This window comes from Lithobates pipiens, unplaced genomic scaffold (assembly GCF_037356315.1).
Source record: "Lithobates pipiens isolate NorthernLeopardFrog02 unplaced genomic scaffold, aLitPip1_a1.2 Scaffold_19, whole genome shotgun sequence".
NCBI lineage: Eukaryota > Metazoa > Chordata > Amphibia > Anura > Ranidae > Lithobates > Lithobates pipiens.
In genome coordinates this window covers 285,252,987-285,272,115 of record NW_027507764.1, presented here as the reverse complement: position 1 = coordinate 285,272,115, position 19,129 = coordinate 285,252,987, and the positions used below count along the sequence as shown (strand labels likewise).

The following is a 19,129-nucleotide window of genomic DNA, read 5'->3' as shown; positions in this document are numbered from 1 at the left end:
TGGGGGAGGAAAAATAAATTTGGTTTTGGATAGGTTAAGTTTGAGGAAGTGATGTGAAATCCAGGCGGATATTTTTGATAGTAAATTAGTGATACGTGAGGAGACTGAAGGAGTGAGCTGAGGGGTAATAGATATAGATTTGGGCGTCAGCGTAGAGGTGGTGTTGGAAGCCATGGGAGGCCATCAGTTTACCCAGGAAGTAGGTGTAAATTGAAAATAGGAGAGGTCAAAGAACAGAAACGCGAGGGACCCCAACAGAGAAAGGAAGAGGAGAGGAGGAAGTAGAATTGTAAGCAACACTACAACTGTGGTTGGATAAGTAGGCAGAGAACTAGTGAAGAGTACATTCAAGGGACCAAAGGTGTGGAGTTTTGTGAGCAGGAAGATTTGGTCAACCATATCAAAGGCAGCAGCGAGGTCCAGAAGTGTAGGAGTACAGAATAGTGTCCATTGGTTTTGGCCATTAGTAAATCATTTGTTAGTCTAATGCCGCGTACACACGATCAAACAATCGGGTGGAAAAGTCCGGCAAACTCAAGTCCACCGGACAATCCCCCGTGTGTAGCCTCCGGCAGACTTTTTTGACTCGAAAGTACGACGGACTTAGAAAGTAGTTTTGCACTCCAATCTTCCCGCCAGACTTGCATTTAGGCAGACAATCGGCCGTGCGTATGCCAGTCCGCCGTACTTTTGAAATGAACGGACTTTTCCCGCCCGGAGAAAAGTCCGCTCATTTTGAGCGGGTCTCCAGGTAGGCGGGCCCGCGAAGGAGACGTCGCTGGCCCCGCCACCTGGTATGGACTTAAAGGGGAACCCCAACGCCGAAAAAAATCGGGGTGGGGGTCCCCCCAGGTCCACATCAGACCCTTGTCCGAGCACGCTACCCGGCCGGCCAGGAAAGGGGGGGACGAGCGAGCGCCCCACCCTCCTGAGCCATACCAGGCCGCGTGCCCTCAACATGGGGGGTGCCTTAGGGAAGGGGGGGCCTCGCGACCCCCCCCCACCCCAAAGCACCTTGTCCCCATGCTGATGAGGACAAGGGCCTCTTCCCGACAACCCTGGCCGTTGGTTGTCGGGGTCTGCGGGCGAGGGGCTTATCAGAATCCGGGAGCCCCCTTTAATAAGGGGGACCCCAGATACTGGCCCCCCACCCTATGTGAATGAGTATGGGGTACAATGTACCCCTACCCATTCACCTGTGAAAAAAAGTACAAAAAAAAACCACAACACAGGGTAAAAATAGTTTATTGCACAGCTCCGGGGGTCTTCCGTCTTCGGGGTCTTCTCGCCGGACTCCTCCGCTATCTTCTGCTAGCTCTTTTACTAGCGGAGGAGCCCGGCTTTCTTCCTCGCCGCCGGCCTCTTCTTCAGACTTCGGGGGTATTGTCCCCCTCTTCGGTTCTTCTGCCGGGCCACCGCGCCTTCTTATAGCTCTTTTACAGGCGGTGGCCCGGTCTTCTGTCGCCGCCTTCTGTTCTTCTCTTCTTCTTTTCAGATGTTGACGCGTCGCTGCCTCCGCTTACAATGGCTCCGACGCGACGCACGGCGACTTATATAGGGACATCACCGGATGATGTCCCCGCCCATTATGGTGTCACAGTCCCAGCATCCTCTGGGACTGTGATACCATAATGGGCGGGGACATCATCGGGTGATGTCCCTATATAAGTCGCCGTGCGTCGCATCGGAGCCATTGTAAGCGGAGGCAGCGACGAGTCAACATCTGAAGAGAAGAACAGAAGGTGGCTGCGACAGCAGCGACAGAAGACCGGGCCACCGCCTGTAAAAGAGCTATAAAAAGATGCGGTGGTCCGGCAGAAGAACCAAAGAGGGGTACAAGACCCACGAAGTCGGAAGAAGAGGCCGGTGGCGAGGAAGAAAGCCGGGCTCCTCCGTTAGTAAAAGATCTAGCAGAAGATAGCGGAGGAGTCCGGCGAGAAGACCCCCGAAGACTGAAGACCCCCGGAGTTGTGCAATAAACTATTTTTACCCTGTGTTGTGTTTTTTTTTTTGTACTTTTTCACAGGTGAATGGGTAGTGGTACATTGTACCCCATACTCATTCACATAGGGTGGGGGGCCGGTATCCGGGGGCCCCCTTATTAAAGGGGGCTCCCAGATTCCGATAAGCCCCTCGCCCGCAGACCCCGACAACCAACAGCTCGCTCGTCCCCCCCTTTCCTGGCCGGCCGGGTAGCGTGCTTGGACAAGGGTCTGATGTGGACATGGGGGGACCCCCACGCCGATTTTTTTTGGCATTGGGGTTCCCCTTTAAGTCCATACCAGGTTGTGGGGCCAGCGACGTCTCCTTCGCGGGCCCCGCATACCTGGAGACGCGCTCGAAATGAGCGGACTTTCCTCCACGTGTGTGGGCGAGTCCGTTAATTTCAAAAGTAGAGCGGATAGTACGGCGGACTTAGTACGCCGTATTAGTCCGCTGAAAAAGTGCCGTGTGCCGTTCGGAAAGTTGGACGGACAGTCCGGCGGGAAGTCCGCCAGACTAAGTCCGCCGGATAGTCGGCTACGTGTGTACGCGGCATTAGGAGAGCAGTTTCTGTGGAGTGTCGAGAACAAAATCCAGACTGAAGGGGATCAAGAAGGCTATAATCAACTGGTCGCTCAGGCGGTTGTAGACCAGATGTTCAAGGAGTTTGGATAAAAAGGGGAGCAAGGAGACGGGGCATAGGTTGTTTAAGATTGGATGGGTCCAGTGAGGGCTTTTTAAGTATGGGGCTGACAAGTGCATGTTTTAGAGAGTTGGGGAAGATGTCAGAAGAGAGAGAGAGATTGAACATGTGGGTTAGAGAGTGTAGAACAGAGCCAGAGAGTGAACGTAGCATTTGCGAGGGAACAGGATCCAGAGGGCAGGTGGCAAAATGTCAAAGTAGTTTAGCAACATTGTCTATAGGGTTGAAAGAGGGAAGTATTGATTGTACCTGTGAGCATGAAGTGTAAAGCTTGGAGGGGATCTAAACAGTAGAAATCTCCTAGCGGATTGTATTAATTTTCTGTTTTCTTTTTTTTTTTAATCAGATTTTTTTTATTGGTAAAACATACATAGGAAGAGAAAAACTCTTCCATTAAACAAAAACATACATCAAATAGCATTGCAAAGGACATATTATCTAGGTGTACGGTCGATCGGATTTGCTTCTCCTGCATCATTATTTTATGTGAAATTACAGTCAATTTAAGAAGATAAATCTGTACACGTATATACTCGTGTCTACCATTTTGTATATTTCCTTTTTTAGTAAACATGTCCTTTTAGTGTTCTGTACCCCCACTCCACTCCCGGGCCTAAAAAGGACAATCGGATGGTGTAGAGGTACTTCCCCTCCTAAATAGTGGGGGGGGGGGGGGGGGGATTTCCAGTGTTCTTCCCTTAACTATCTTATATAAGTAAACCATATAACTCTTCACTGCAGAGCAAGACATCTTATCAGGAATATTATTTCAGATTGATCCACATTCTGAGTCTCTATGTCATCATCTCATCCTTTACCCACCTAGTATAAACAGCCTCCATCTTCATAAGATGGGGTGGGCGTCTATGTCCTACCACCAAGTACTCTGTTCCGGACCAGTTGGAAGGAGGCCAAACCAGGTACCTCCAACCAGGGATCCCATATATTTTCAAATTTTGTTGGGCTACGTCTGTGTTAGTGTTTCAACTTCTCCCTTAATAGGGTGTCATTTATGGCATTAACCCACTCCGTGTGTGTTGGCGGCAACACCAAAAGCCATTTTCTAGCTATAAGCTTCTGGCAATAAACAAGACTCTGAGAATGGTTATGTAGGTGTGTGGCGTATATAGTTCCTCGACCAACCATCCCAGCAGACACAGCTTGGGGTCAACTGCAAATGTAAGATTACATATTTTGTTGATAGTTAACTACTTCAGACCAGTACCTTTGCAGTTTCGGGCACTTCCAGAGCATGTGGACAAGGGTACTGTTATCTACCCTGCAACGAGGGCAAAAAGGGTCACCCCTTCTGTGCCATTTGTGTAGTTTATATGGGGTATGGTAAGTATGGTGTATAATGAATAGTTGTGTGAGTTTTTGGGAAGAGGAAAGGGACACCTTGGGTAAATTCTCCATTATAGCAGACCATTCCTCGTCTGTTATGTGACCTATATCTTCCCCCCAGCTTATCTTGCATTTTAATGTCATAGTCTTGGATACCTGCGATATTTGAGAGTCATATATAGATGATCTGTCCTTTCCTAGACGTTGATGTTACCAGTCGTGTGACCGAGGGTCTAGTTAATTCCCATGTGGACAGTGTAGCTTGTGCTGAAATGGCAAGTTGTAGGTATTGAAAAACCAAGATGTTTGATAGACCATATTCTTCCCTCAGGGATTGAAAATCCCGTAGGAGTCCGCCTCGGTATAGCTGCGGCATATATACCACCCTGCTTCTAGACCACGCAGAAAAGCCTTGCAATTTACATAAATCTGGAAAGTTGCTATTGTTCCAGATACAAGACCATTCAGAGTATCCTTCATATTGAAAGTGGTGTTTGGCCTTGTTCCATATTTTATCTATAAGCACCATAGTTTGGTATTCAGGTATTTTTTGGAATTCCCCCACTTTTATGCACTCCACAAGGCCCTTGCTCGAAAGTAGGGTGCGTGTGGGATCAGAGGACCCGGGGGCTGCAACTGAGCCATTATGAAGTAGTAGTATGGGTTCAGGACTGCTAGTCCGCCCGAGTCCTTTGCCTCCTGTAATGTTTCTAATTTAATAGGTGGCACTTGTTTCCTTTATATCAAAGAGCCAAATATGGTGTTTGCATTTTTTGAAAACATGGACAGGAATCCAGAAGGGGGCATTGTTGAGCGCATACAAGAGTTGTGGACCCCAGGCCATTTTTATCAGATTACATCGACCCACTACCGAGAGGAGAAGTTTAATCCAACTAGCTGCTTTTTCCTGGAATTTTTGAATCAGGGGATTTACATTAAGTTTATATAGTTCTAGGTTAGAATGAATAACTATGCCTAAATACCGGAATGTATCTACCACCCTGATCTGGTCTGCTGCTGAAGGAAGAGGCGATACAAGGGGATCAAGTGGTAACAGTATGGATTTGTCCCAGTTTATTTTGAACCCCAAGAAGGATCCAAATATACAGATTAACTCCATGAGATTTGTAAAAGAGGCAGATGTGTCGCCCAAAAAAAATTAGCGCGTCATCCGCATACAGAGCTATTTTATCTTCCAAACCTTTCATTTTAAAGCCACATATAGTTATATAGTTAGTAATCTGAGTGAGTGTCTACAATTGTCCCTATCCATGTACATTGTACACTCACATCGGTCCCTACCTTCAAGGAGCCCATAGCCAGGTTCGCGGTTAGCTGTGGCCAGAGGCTCTATTGGCCAGAGCAAACAGCAACGGGGATAACGGGCAGCCTTGTCTTGTTCCCCGGTGTAGATCAAAGAAGGGACACAATGTGTTATTAATTCTAATGCAAAGTTTTGGTGCCCTATATAGTAGTTTAATCCAAGAAATAAATGTCTTCTGCAAGTTGAATTTCTCTAGCACACTCCAAAGGTAATCCGATTCTACACTATCAAATGCCTTAGAGGCATCTAGTGAAAAGATAGCTCTTTGACCTTAATTATCTTTTGGAATCTGCATATTTAGATATAATCTGTGAATATTGTGAGCTGTGGACCTGTTAGGTATAAATCCTGATTGATCCGGATGCACTATTTTCACCACCACCTTGGACAATCATGTAGCGAGGACTTCAGTAATCAATTTTAGATCGTTATTTAAAAGTGATATGGGCCTGTATGACTCAGGTTGGTCCGGATCCTTCCCGGGCTTCAACAGGACCACTACCACTGCCTCGTAGTGATGGACGAACTTCCGACGGGGACGTTTCACGAACGCGGACCGCGAACGCGGCCGATAGTTCGCGAACCGAAACGTTCGCGGCGGGCCCCATTGACTTCAATGGGAGGCAAACTTTGCAAACCTACAGGTCAAATTTGCAGCCACAAAATAATTAATAGCTGTGCAAACATAATCCCACCACATGCCCAATGACATAACACACATATGAGGTGAATCTGGGATCGACAACTACAAGCATTCTTTTTTTATATGGGAAATTGTTGTGACAATTCAGGACTGTGGAGCGCATGAAGGCAATGGAGGAGAGGGAAGGTCAGGGACCAGGGTAAGCAAAGAAGAGGGTGCAGGAGATGATCACCAGCAGCGTGACATACAGCAATGACACCTGCACCGTGATAGAGTCATCTGACATCAGCAGCGTGACATAAAGCACTAACACCAGCACCGTGATATACAGCACTGAGCAGCACCGTGATATACAGCACTGAGCAGCACCGTGATAGAGAGCACTGACGACAGCATCGTGACATAAAGCACTGACACCAGCACCGTGATAGACAGCACTGACAGCAGCACCGTGATAGAGAGCACTGACATCAGCAGCGTGACATACAGCAATGACACCTGCACCGTGATAGAGTGATCTGACAACAGCACCGTGATAGAGAGCACTGACATCAGCAGCGTGACATAAAGCACTAACACCAGCACCGTGATATACAGCACTGACACCTGCACCGTAAGCAGCCCCAGGAGGAAGTCAGCATAGCACAGGGATGGTGGGAGCCCCTGGTAATGAGCATAGCACAGGGATGGTGGGAGCCCCTCATAATGAGCATAGCACAGGGATGGTGGGAGCCCCTCATAATGAGCATAGCACAGGGATGGTGGGAGCCCCTCATAATAAGCAGCCCCAGGAGAAAGTCAGCACAGCACAGGGATGGTGGGAGCCCCTCATAATAAGCATAGCACAGGGATGGTGGGAGCCCCTCATAATAAGCAGCCCCAGGAGGAAGTCAGCACAGCACAGGGATGGTGGGAGCCCCTCATAATAAGCAGCCCCAGGAGGAAGTCAGCACAGCACAGGGATGGTGGGAGCCCCTCATAATATGCACAGCAGAGGTACAGCCCCAGGAGGAAGTCGGCACAGCACAGGGATGGTGGGAGCCCCTCATAATAAGCAGCCCCAGGAGGAAGTCAGCACAGCACAGGGATGGTGGGAGCCCCTCATAATAAGCAGCCCCATTAGAAATATGACACCGCTCAACCTCTTCAAAGAGGAGGGTACGGGCATATAGTACGGTGTGCTTTTTTTGGACAAGGAAGTGAGCCAAATGAAGAAAGAAGGTCTGTGTGCTCGATTAAAATAATTGTTTATAGACATATACATGGTCTACTGGTCACGTGTTGAATTCCTCCAAGATCCATGCCTCATTCATTTTTAGAAATGTGAGGTAGTTAACACTGTCGTGAGCTAGGCGAGTACGCTTATCGGTTACGATCCCCCCTGCTGCGCTGAACGTCCTTTCGGACAGGACACTGGACGAGGGGCAAGCCAACAGTTCAATTGCAAATTGGGCAAGCTCTGGCCAGAGGTCAAGCCTGCCCACCCAGTAGTCCAGGGGTTCATCACTCCTCAGAGCGTCCACATTGGCCATTAACCCGATGTAGTCGGACACCTGACGGTCTAGGCGTTCCCTGATGCTGGATCCGGATGACACCTGTCAATGGGTCGGCTGAAAGAATGACCTCATATCCGAAGTCACCAACACATCTTCAAACCGGCCTCTTCTTGCAGGCGCTGTTGGATTGGTACCCGCAACTCCTTCTCTGGGAGTGGGAATTGCTCCTCTGCCAGCGCACGCAAAAGCAGAATGCAGCATTTCTCCAAGCAAGGCCTGGAAGTGCTGCATTCTGACAGCCCTCTGTGACGGCGGTAGCATTTCTGCCATTTTGTGTTTTTTCCCGAGGGTCTAAGTACGTTGCCACCCAGTACTGGTCCTTGACCCTTATGCTTTTTATACGGGGGTCCCTATTAAAACACTGGAGCATGAAGGCCCCCATTTGCACTAAACTGGAAGCGGTGTGGTGGCCTGGCTCCTGCTCATCATCCAGGATAATGTCGTCCTCTTCATTCTCCTCTCCCCATCCACGCACAACAACAGGGGTCCCAGAAAGGTTTAAAGCATGCTCTTCTTGCTCCTCCTCATCCGCCCCGGCACCATCCTCCTCTGACTCCTCTTCAGACTCCTGTTGTTCACTTGTCTCAGATAGAGTAGCCCCCCCTGGGAATTCATCCAGCATTGCGACTTCCTCATCTTCCCGCTCCTGCTCCTCCACAGCTTGATCAATGACATGACGCAATGCATGCTCCATAAAGAAGGCATAAGGTACCACGTCACTGATGGCGCCATGGCTGCGACTGACCAGTTTGGTGATCTCCTCATATGGCCGCAGAAGTCGCAGCCACTGGCGCGGTGAAAAAAAACCCAGCTCCCCAGAACCTGTTCTGCCGCAGAGTTTATACAGGTAGACGTTAACTGCACGTTTCTGCTGGAGCAGCCTATCAAGCATATAGAATGTTGAGTTCCATCGTGTCGGGCAATCGCAAATAAGACATCTGACCGGCAGATTGTGTCGCCGCTAAATCTCAGCAAGGCGAGCCATGGCCGTGTAAGATCTTCTGAAATGGGCCGAGATTTTCCTTGCCTGCCGCAAGATGTCCTGGTCCCCAGGGTATTTGACAACGAATCGCTGCACGACCAAGTTTAAGACGTGTGCCATGCATGGCACGTGCATAATTTTGCCCTGTTTCATTGCGCTAAGCAGATTGGCACCATTGTCACACACCACTTTACCAACTGTCAAATTGAGCGGTGTTAGCCACTGATCTGCCTGTGTACACAAAGCTGAAAGGAGTGCCGGGCCAGTGTGGCTCTTGGCTTCCAGGCACAACAGACGCAGCACGGCATGGCAACGTCTCACCTGGCATGTCGAATAGGTTCTGGGGAGCTTGAGCGGTGCAGCGGAAGAGACGCTAGCAGCGGAAAAGGAGGAGAGGGAGGAGGATGGAGTAGGAGGAGGAGGAGGAGGAGAAGACGAGCCAGGCCTGCATGCAATCTGTGGCGATAAAACCAAATCTACATGGGTGCCACGGGTTACATGCTTGACTGCCGTCAGAAGGTTCACCCAGTGGGCAGTAAAAGTGATATACCTTCCCTGCCCGTGTTTGCTAGACCACGTGTCTGTGGTCAGATGTATCTTGGCACCGACACTGTGCGCCAGAGATACATTCACTTGCCGCTGAACATGGCCATATAGCTCTGGGATGCCCTTCTGTGAGAAATACTCCCTTCCTGGGACCTTCCATTGTGGTGTTCCAATGGCCACAAATTTACGAAAGGCCTCTGAGTCCATCAGTTTATATGGCAGTAGTTGGTGGGCTATGAGTTCTGACAAGCCAGCCGTCAACCGTTGGGCAAGAGGGTTATCCGGCGTCATCATTTTTTTATGCTCAAACATTAGGACAACGGAAGCCTGCCTTTTTTGCAGAAAAACGTGAGCTTGGCGTGATGGAAGGTGGAGTGGAGGACAATTGTGAGGAGAGAGGAGAAGGAGAAGTAGAAGACGAGGCTGGACGGTGAGAGCCTGGAGTGTGGCTTTGTGTGTTCCATTGCTCCCACTGGGCTCGGTGATGGCTGCTCATGTGCCTTCTTAAGGCGGTCGTCCATAGGTGAGTGTTGGGCTTACCGCGACTAATGCTATGACTGCAAAGATTGCAGATGGCAACGCTATTGTCAGCAGCGGACATGTTAAAAAAAGCCCACACTGCGGAGCCACGTGCCTGTGTCCTGGGAGCGCCAGATGTGACCGTACATGGTCGATGACTTGCTCCTGATACATTTGCAGTCTGCTTTGTCCCTCCTGTGCAATGTAAGTTATTCCTGCTTCTCCTCCCTATCTGCTGGTCCATATCTCCCTCTGAACTCCCCTCCTCTTCCTCTCTTGTGGGCACCCACGTGACATCACTAGACGCGTCATCATCGACGTCACCTTCCCCACCGCTATAAGTAGAGATCTCGGAGTAGGCAGCAACACCGGGGACCAACCTCCTCCTTGGGCTGATCTGGGTACTGTCATCAGACTGCTGAGTAGCGGTTGTTGCTACCTCCTCTTCCTGATCCAATACGAAGAGTGGCTGTGCATCAGAAATGTCTTGATATGGATCGGAAAATAATTCCTGTGACTCAAGCGGAAGGTATGTGGTGGTGGTGGTGTTGTTGGCGATAGTGTCTTTGGGGGTGCACATAGCAGAGAGTGAAGAAGAGGGTGCAGATCGAGAGGATGAGGAGGGTGCAGAAGAGTAAGGCTGAGTGAGCCACTCAACCAAGTCTGGTGCGTCCTTTAAAGTAATTGAACGCACCTTCTGCAACTTCCCACTTTGGCTCAAGCCTGTTGCTCCTGTCCTACCCCTACCACCCCTGCGGAAGGGCCTGCCTCTTCCTCTGCCTGTCATTTTTTAAATGACCCTGTGACAAAACTATCAGTTCCTATACTGATGAAGGACTGCTGCAGTATAGGGCAGCGGTCAGCAGTAGTGCACCTCAACCCTATGTATTGTGGACCTATACCAGTCCTTACAGAATAGCAGACTGTACCTCACTCAACCCTATGTACTGTAGTACCCTATACCTTACCAGTCCTTATAAGGACCTTTGTGGAACAAGTAGGTTGTGTGTGACTGATTAGCAGACTGTACGTCAGTCCCTATACTGATGAAGGACTGCTGCAGTATAGGGCAGCGGTCAGCAGTAGTGCACCTCAACCCTATGTATTGTGGACCTATACCAGTCCTTATAGAATAGCAGACTGTACCTCACTCAACCCTATGTACTGTAGCACCCTAGATCTTACCAGTCCTTATAAGGACCTTTGTGGAACAAGTAGGTTGTGACTGATTAGCAGACTGCAGCAGAAGGGCAGCAGTCAAGTATAATATTCTTTCTATATTTGGAAGAAAGAATATTATACGTGTACAAGCCTATTACCATACCACTGATACCAGTCCTGAAAAGAACCTTTGTGGACCTAATATAGTAACAGCTACTGATTAAACTGACCCTCACTGCCTCACACACAGCTTCCTGCCTGTCCCTATATAAACTGACAAAACAGAGGCTGCTGGAACAATAACTGGTTACTGGAATAGCACTTTCGTGGACCTGATAGTAACAGCTAATGATTAAACTGACTCTCCCTGCAGCACACACCGTCCTGTCCCTTTCTCTAAACTGACAAAAGACAATCAGGCTGCTGCAACAATCACTAGCACAGCACTGCCTCAAACCTATATCCTGAACTACACCTAACACCTATACCAGTCCTGAAAAGAACTTTTGTGTACCAAATAGCTAGCGATTTGGGTCACTGCAATCTCTCCCAGCTCCACACAGCAACCTCTCCCTATATTGACAGAAGAAAGAATGTAAAATGGCCGCCGGATCGGGTGTATTTATAAGTTAGGGGGAATGTCCAAGTGTCCATGTGCTGTAATGTCTCAATTGGCTGTCCTGTACCACATGATGGATGTGTCATCATAGGTCAAAGTTCTTTTACACAGTAAACACGGAAGTCCGCCGGGCGAACTGCGGCAATAGTCCGCCAATCGGGCGAATCGCCAACAGCCGAAAATTTGCCGCGAAACGACCGCCGGGCGAACCGTTCGGCCATCACTACTGCCTTGTACATGAAGTCTGGTAAGGAGTCATTAGCATGTGCTTCCTTGGTGGTATGAAGCAATTCCGGTAGGAGTATGCCTCCAAATTTCTTGTACATCTCAATTGTGAGACTATCATTTCCCAGGGCCTTAAAATTAGGGAATGTTGCCAGGGCAAGTTGAAATTCTGCTAGAGATAGAGGTACATTTAGCACTTTTTTGTCTTCCCCCTGTATTGTCAGGAGTGGTATTTCATCTAAGAATTCAGTTAAGGCGGCTTCGGGATAGTTCATAAATTTTCTGTTTGAAGTGATTGGCGATCTCCTCGGCAGTGAGTGAGTTGGTGGGTGGAGGACAAAGTAGAGAGTTGAAGTTAGAGAAGCGTTGTCGGGATGGTATGATAAGGTGTTAATAAAAGAGATAAAATAGGTCTGCTTGGCAGTGAGGAAGCAGGAATTGTATATTTGGAGGGCAGATTTATACTGATTGAAATCTTTCTGAGACTTCGTTTTACGCCACAGGTGCTCAAGAGCACAGCTGTGTTTTTTCTGTTTTCTAGTGTCATCTGTTTGCCAAGGTTGAAGGGGACGGGGCCTGATTCTGTGTGTGGTAAGAGGAGCAATTGTGTCCAGTGAGGCTAGAAGTGAAGTGTTGTAGACAGAAGGGTTAGGACGGAACAAGACCCCCGGACGACGGCAGTGACGAAGGAGAAATCCGGGCTCCTCCGCTAGTAAAAGAAATAGTGGTAAAAGAGCAGAAAATAGCTGAGGAACCTGGCGAGAGGGCCCCCGAAGTCGGAAGAAGACCCCCAGAGCTGTCTAATAAAGTACTTTAAAAACCTGTGTTGTGTTTTTTTTAACAACACTTTTTTCCCCAGGTGAATGGGTAGGGGTACATTGTACCCCATACTCATTCACATAGGGTAGGGGGTCAGAATCTGGGGGCCCTACTTATTAAAGGGGGCTCCCGGGTTCTGATAAGCCCCCTGCCCACAGACCCCGTGTCAGGAACCATGAAACAGACTGAGACAGAAGTACAATCAAATCACACTTGTTTGTTAATAATAAAAATAAAAAGGTAAATAGAAAAAAGCGTAGTCAAGCATAGCCAGAGTCCAGTAAACAGATCGGGTAGTCAGTCCAAAGTTCATAAACCAGATCGGGTAATCAGCCAGTCCAGAAGTCAGGGATCCAAGGAGAGCAACTGCAAACAGGATAAGAAGCCAGGAGGGATGTCAGCAAGCCAGTCTTGAAACAAACAGCAGGAGATGGTTCCTTATGATGTGACCAACGTGAAGGCAATGGAGAAATGAGCTGGAAGGCTTTAAATAGGCAGGTCAGACGAGCATCATCGGGAACAGCTGGTAACTGTGGAGAGAGAAAAGAGCTGGCAATTAGCCAACAGCTGAGCGGCCAGCCCAGAGGAGGATAGGCTAAGCCAGCCCTGACACCCTGACAACCAATGGCCAGGGTTGTTGGGAAGAGGCCCTTGTCCTCATCAACATGGGGACAAGGTGCTTTGGGGTGGAGGGCCACAGGACCCCCTTCCCCAAAGCAACCCCCATGTTGAGGGCATGCGGCTTGGTACGGTTCCGGAGGGGGGGTTCGCTCGTCCCCACCCCCTTTCCTGACCGGCTGGGCTGCGTGCTGGGATAAGGGTCTGCTATGGACTTTGGGGGGACCCCCACGCTGTTTTTTCGGCATAGGAGTTCCCCTTTAAATCCATAGCAGGCGACGGGGCTTGTGGAGCGTCAAACTCGCCGATGGAGGTGGCGACATTGACTTCCTTCGCTAGTCCCGTCTATAGAATATTTAAAAAAAAAGTCAGTTACTTTACTGAGTAACTAATTACTTTTCCAATGTAGCAACTGAGTTACTAACACAATTACTTTTTGGGAGAAGCGATTTGTAAGTTAACTAATTACTTTTTTAAAGTAAGATGACCAACACTGGACAGGGGTGCAATTTTGTTATACAGGTGGTCCTTAAGAGTAGAAAAGAGAAGGGTTGAGATGGCATAGATTTCTACAAGTAACTGTTAGGTGGTTAGAGGGAGAGGAGGTGGAGGAGAGGGAGAGAGTGAAACATAATAAGGTAGTGATCAGAGAGAGGGTAAGGATAGTTGGAGAGGTTGCACGGAGTGCATAGGTGGGATCTCAGTGTACAGATATCAGTGTTCTATATAATTAATAGCACTCAGTATATCGAGATCAGTGTTATATATAGGTTATAGCACCTAGTGTATGAGCAGTCACTGTCACACTGAACCTGTTTATAGAATAAAGCACACACTAAGCTGCTGGCGATCACTGACCTGCACACAAGGCAGAAACAACACAAAAGCCGGCGGAAAACTTCAGAGGGCCCCAGTGAAGGAGTCAACTGGGTGCCCTGCCACAGAAGTAAACTCCAAAAAAAAACATACACACCAGACCCCTGGGGCCACAGCTAAGCCAAACCAGAAAAAGGGAAGTCCACAGAAGCCAATTGTGAAGGTACAAGCCACCAAACGGGTCAAATGTGTCACTTCCCACGAATTCCCTCCCAAGCTGGTGGGACCATCCCAATTGTCCCTATCCAGATAGAAGGGATATACACAAAAGCCCTGTTGGATACTGGAGCCCAAGTGACCTTGTTGTACAGGGACTTTTACAAGAAATATCTCAAACACCTGCCACTACAGAAGCTGGAGGAACTGGAGATATGGGGCCTAGGGACTCAGAAATTCCCCAATGATAGCTACCTACCCATCAAGCTCACCTTTGACCCAAGCGTGGCAGGAAAGGCTGAAACCTTCAATACCCTGGCAGTGGTGTGTCCTCGCCCCCCCAGGGGCTGATAGAAATTCTGTCATCATTGGGACCAACACTGACCTGGTTCGAAGACTACTCTCACCATTTGTGCTGGAGAAGAGCACCCCAGCTATGAGCGTGCACCCTATGCCGACACAGGTGTACCAAGATCTTGTGCGGGAGCAGAAGACCCCCCCAGAAGGAGTGGGAAAGATCTGGCATCTGGAAAAGAGTGAAAAGCTGTTGCAACCGGGTGAGGTAGTCTGCCTAAAAGCTTCTATCAAGCTGAGTTGGAGACAGCCCGGCCCCTTCATCGTCCTTGAGATGGACAGGCAGAAAGAGGATAAAGGCCTGGAGGTTATCCCTGAAGTGTTGTCAACCAGGACACTGAAGAGAAGCAAAGGAAGAATCTCAGTCAGTGTTCGCAACACCACAGCCTTGCCTGTGAAGGTGCTAGCCAGAGTGCTACTGGGACAGGTCAGTCAAGCAACGCCAGTCTCACCGCGTGGCATCGTGGGAGAACAAGACGGAGAGATTCCCCTGGAAGAGTTCTACCCAAAGAATACACCCCTTACACCTGCTTGGATGGAAAGAGCCAAGACCAAACTCCTGAGATGGAGAACTGCTTTCTCAGAAATTAAGTTCGATGTGGGGCTTGCAAAGAGTGCCGAACACAAAATTCGGTTGCAAGAAGACAAACCTTTCTGAGAGAGAGTCAGACGGATTCCACTGGGAGACCTTGAAGACCTGAGAGAAAAGCTGGCTGAGCTGAAGAAAACAGGGATTATCAGAGAATCCCGGCGTCCATATGCCTCTCCAACAGTGTTAGTGAGGAAGAAGAATGGGTCATTACGGCTGTGTATTGACTACAGGACACTGAACCGAAGGACTATTCCCAACAAGTACATCATGCCTCGGATAGAGGGTGCCTTACAGAGCAGTCAGGGGCAAAGTGGTTCAGTGTGCTGGATCTGAAAAGCAGATATTACCAGATCACCATGTGCCTCGAATATAGGGAGAAGACCGCTTTCATTACCCCTATGGGATTCTTCGAATTCAATCAGATGCCACAAGGCCTTCCAGAGATTGATGGAGAAGACTGTGGGCGACATGAACTTGATTGAGGTGTTCGTGGTCAAAACGGACAACAACCCCCTCACATACTTGCTCACCGCCACAAAGCTGGACTCCACCGGTCAACAGGTGGTTGGCTGCCCTCTTGGCATTTACCTTCAGCCTGAAGTACAGACCAGGAGTTGGTAACCGAGATGCAGACGCTTTGTTGAGAAGGCCTCACTACTCCCAGGACCACTCAGAAGAATGGACCCAACTTACCCCTGAAGGAGTAAGAGCCCTCTGTGAAGGGACAGAACAGCAGGGAAAAGGCAGAGCCAGAGCTGAAGAAGTTGGAGTATCCACAGTAGGGGTGCCTAAATGCTACTTTAACGTCACTTAGATAGTACAGGAGGGTCTACCTAAGCTAAAAAAGACCTCCGGAGAGATCAAAAGGAAGATCCATTCAGACCAGGGGAGAGACTTTGAGAGCACTTTGATCAAAAGACTGTTGGATCTACTAGGCATCCAGAAGTCTAGGACTACTCCCTATCACCCACAAGGAGACCCGCAACCAGAGAGGTTTAACAGAACTCTGCTCAACATGCTGGGGACCTTGACTTCTGAACAGAAGCCACATTGGAGCAAGCAACATCGCTGCTTTGGTACATGCTTGCAACAGCACTAAGAGTAATGCTATAGCATATTCACCCTACAGGCTGATGTTCGGGCGAGAAGCCAGACTACGATAGACTTGGCCTTCGGAACCTCTCTGGACCATCCATCCGAGACCCCGCTGGTATAATCTACTGATGATCTATATTCCTAGTGAGCATTACACCCTAATCAAAGTCAATATAGTATTTGGTATGCGTTTAACAGAATACATGTATCCTGCTATATATTCTTCAAACATTACTCCACATGGTTAGTTTAAAGTAGGATGCTTTACAAACATGTACATATTTTTCTTAACATAGTGCGCTCACTATGAACATAGATCATCGGTAGATTATACCAGCGGGGACACGAGATGTGCACAAGTGCTGTGGCGGACCTTGTGAATGGGATGGATGGGAGGGTATAAATGGTTTGATTGTCATGCTGTGCAGCCAACCCCATGAGGAAGTCAGTGTAGCGGATCCTCAAGTCCCCTGGGAATCCTTGAAGCTGAGGAAGTGCTAACTTATCCACGGCCACTTTTTACCCCCCCAGTAACTGGATGACTCACAGTTTGGGGAGTCAATCAACAACTTTATTTAGCCACAGCTGGCTTTTTATATGCTTCCCCATGCAAGGGGTTTCTTAACTAATTTTCCAGGGGCATTCCCCTAACCATAAAACCAAGCCCTACACATGACTAGGAGTGTAATTACATCCCATAGCAGATAATAGGTGGATTCATTAACACACTGAACAATAGGTCAATGGAAAGCTGCCTCAGACCCTACTTAACCCAATTTACTTATTCCGACATCAGTAGACATTCTGTCTCCACCTCTCCTGGAATGCCCATTCTAGGAACCATAATTCCTGGCCATCAACTTCACAGTGTAACAGGGACAATATCTTTATATTTCGCTACAGTCGGTGTATGACAAAAAGTCGGGGGCGTGGCTGTGTGACAATCATCCCCAGTAATGTGCAGTGTTTGGAGCTGAACAGGGAAGTGGTGATTCGCATCTGTGTCTGGGCACCGAGGAGAGGATGAGTACAACGTTTACAAGCTTGCACACCTTGTGTCTGCCGTGGCCACAGTCCAAAGTTTGTGCTGTTCAGGAGTGAGGCTTGCTGTGACTTTGATATCTATTTGCTGGCTTTTGAACTGTGAAATGTGAGTGTAAAAGTTGAAGTGTTTTTGTGTTTTAATAAATTGATTGATACGGTTTTACACTATTGGAGCACCTTTATTATTTTACATGTGGAATATTTGAATTTGCACAATGTATGATTGGAACAACGGTTCACTACTTGCTGTTTGGCTGATAAGCGCTTAAGCCTGATACGAAACTGCAGGCATTGGGAGTGCATTTCTTAAGGGAGTAGAATCACTGATCACTTTGGTGTGGTGGATGGAATAAGAAGAGACATTATTTCAAAGGATACTTTTGGACACTCTTATGATCTTAAATTTGTTTGTTCTGTGACACATTTATTTGGTTCACTTATCACAGGGTGATACAATTGTTGTTTTCACACACGTTGTTCATACCATTTAATTGCTGTCATGTTTTTGGCATTGGTTATAATTTATAGTTAAGTGCCACTATTTTTCCTTTTTTCTGATTTTAGTTTTAAATGGTAAAATACAATTTGCAATATAAATCCTGTATACTAATTTCTCCATAATTGAGGTGACATCCTCAATAGCTTGCCAGCGTTGAGTCACCTTACCAGCCTTAAACCCAGGGTCTATGAATACTCAAGATGCGCACTGTACTGTACAATTAGATATGATTTACCAATTATTTATACCACTAAAAAGATTTCAAAATAATGGCAATGCACAACAAAGTTTACCATTTTCTTTGCTGAGGTGGACCTATAGTCAAACTATTTTAAGAGACTAACTAGTAGGAATAAATGATGACTAACAGAAGGGCTGAAATCCCTTTTAGAAAGCAACTGCAGTTTCAATCTACCCACTTGGTTACATCAACACTGGTAAAAGTGGTCAGCCAATCGATCATTGTATTTGCCTTTATCAAACATAACATAATGGCCTAGGCCTTTGGATATCTGACCAGTATTGAAAGGAGCCTAGAGCAGCATTTTTTCTAGAAAAGATTAGGATTAAAGCACTTCTGACATTCTTTATTTATCCACCCCTTCAAGCATATTAACATTAGCTGTACATGTCCACTTTTAAAGAATGAAAATGTTGTTTGACGATATGACAGAGCTATAACAAATATGATCTATTATTATTGCTCACTTGCTTACCAGGAGGTATTATTGGCTTACAGCCAAATTTAGGAATCGGGGGACACTGTACTGAAGAACACTCAGTATGAAAATTGTGGTCTGAGAATATTCCCACATCTTGACATCGTCCATAGTAATCCACAGCCACCCGATCATAATATGCACTGCATACATTTCTGTAGGTTTCGCCATTGTGTCCACAGACTGGTTCCACAGATTTGCAGAAATGCTATAAAAGATTACATTATATAAGAATACATTCTGAACATTACATTATTAGATGAAAAACTGTTATATAGTAGTAATGAACACATAGAACAAATGAAAAACACAAAAAAGGACTTCTCAAATAATTACATGAATAATGCAGGAATGGGTTCAAAATTAGCCGAGTGAATGTAAATGTGGCGCAAAAAATACCAGCAGAAAGCGGATTTTCTTCTATTCCAGGATATCAGATATTCAGATGTTTTGTATTAGTCACCAAACTTTAATCCAAATGAGGTTAGAAGTAATTTACTACTTTCCCCACACCTGTGTCATAATTACCAGTATGCTTTAATCAAATAAACAGCAAGACTGTACTACCAAAAACTGGCCCTGTGGCTTAGGCCTTAATCACATAGACAAATAATGCAACAAACTATATGCGAATGCACTGCTTCTACTCTGTCATTGAATATATATTCAAAGATCATTGAAAGTCCTAACTGTCCCAGAACAACAATGTACATATCAGATGTCTGAACATGATTTTTACAGCCTTCTAACTC

The 19,129-nt window shown here is 47.4% G+C and overlaps 1 protein-coding gene across 8 annotated transcripts in view; it reads right to left on the bottom strand.

Moving 5' to 3' along the window:
- RECK (reversion inducing cysteine rich protein with kazal motifs) overlaps nt 1–19,129 on the bottom strand; it is a 909,451-nt gene that overhangs the window by 126,002 nt on the left and 764,320 nt on the right. For all 8 annotated transcript variants that reach the window (XM_077491985.1, XM_077491988.1, XM_077491986.1 and 5 more), the window contains one exon: nt 18,375–18,585. In XM_077491985.1, coding sequence (XP_077348111.1) covers nt 18,375–18,585 — 211 coding nt within the window. The remainder of the gene's footprint in view (nt 1–18,374; nt 18,586–19,129) is intronic.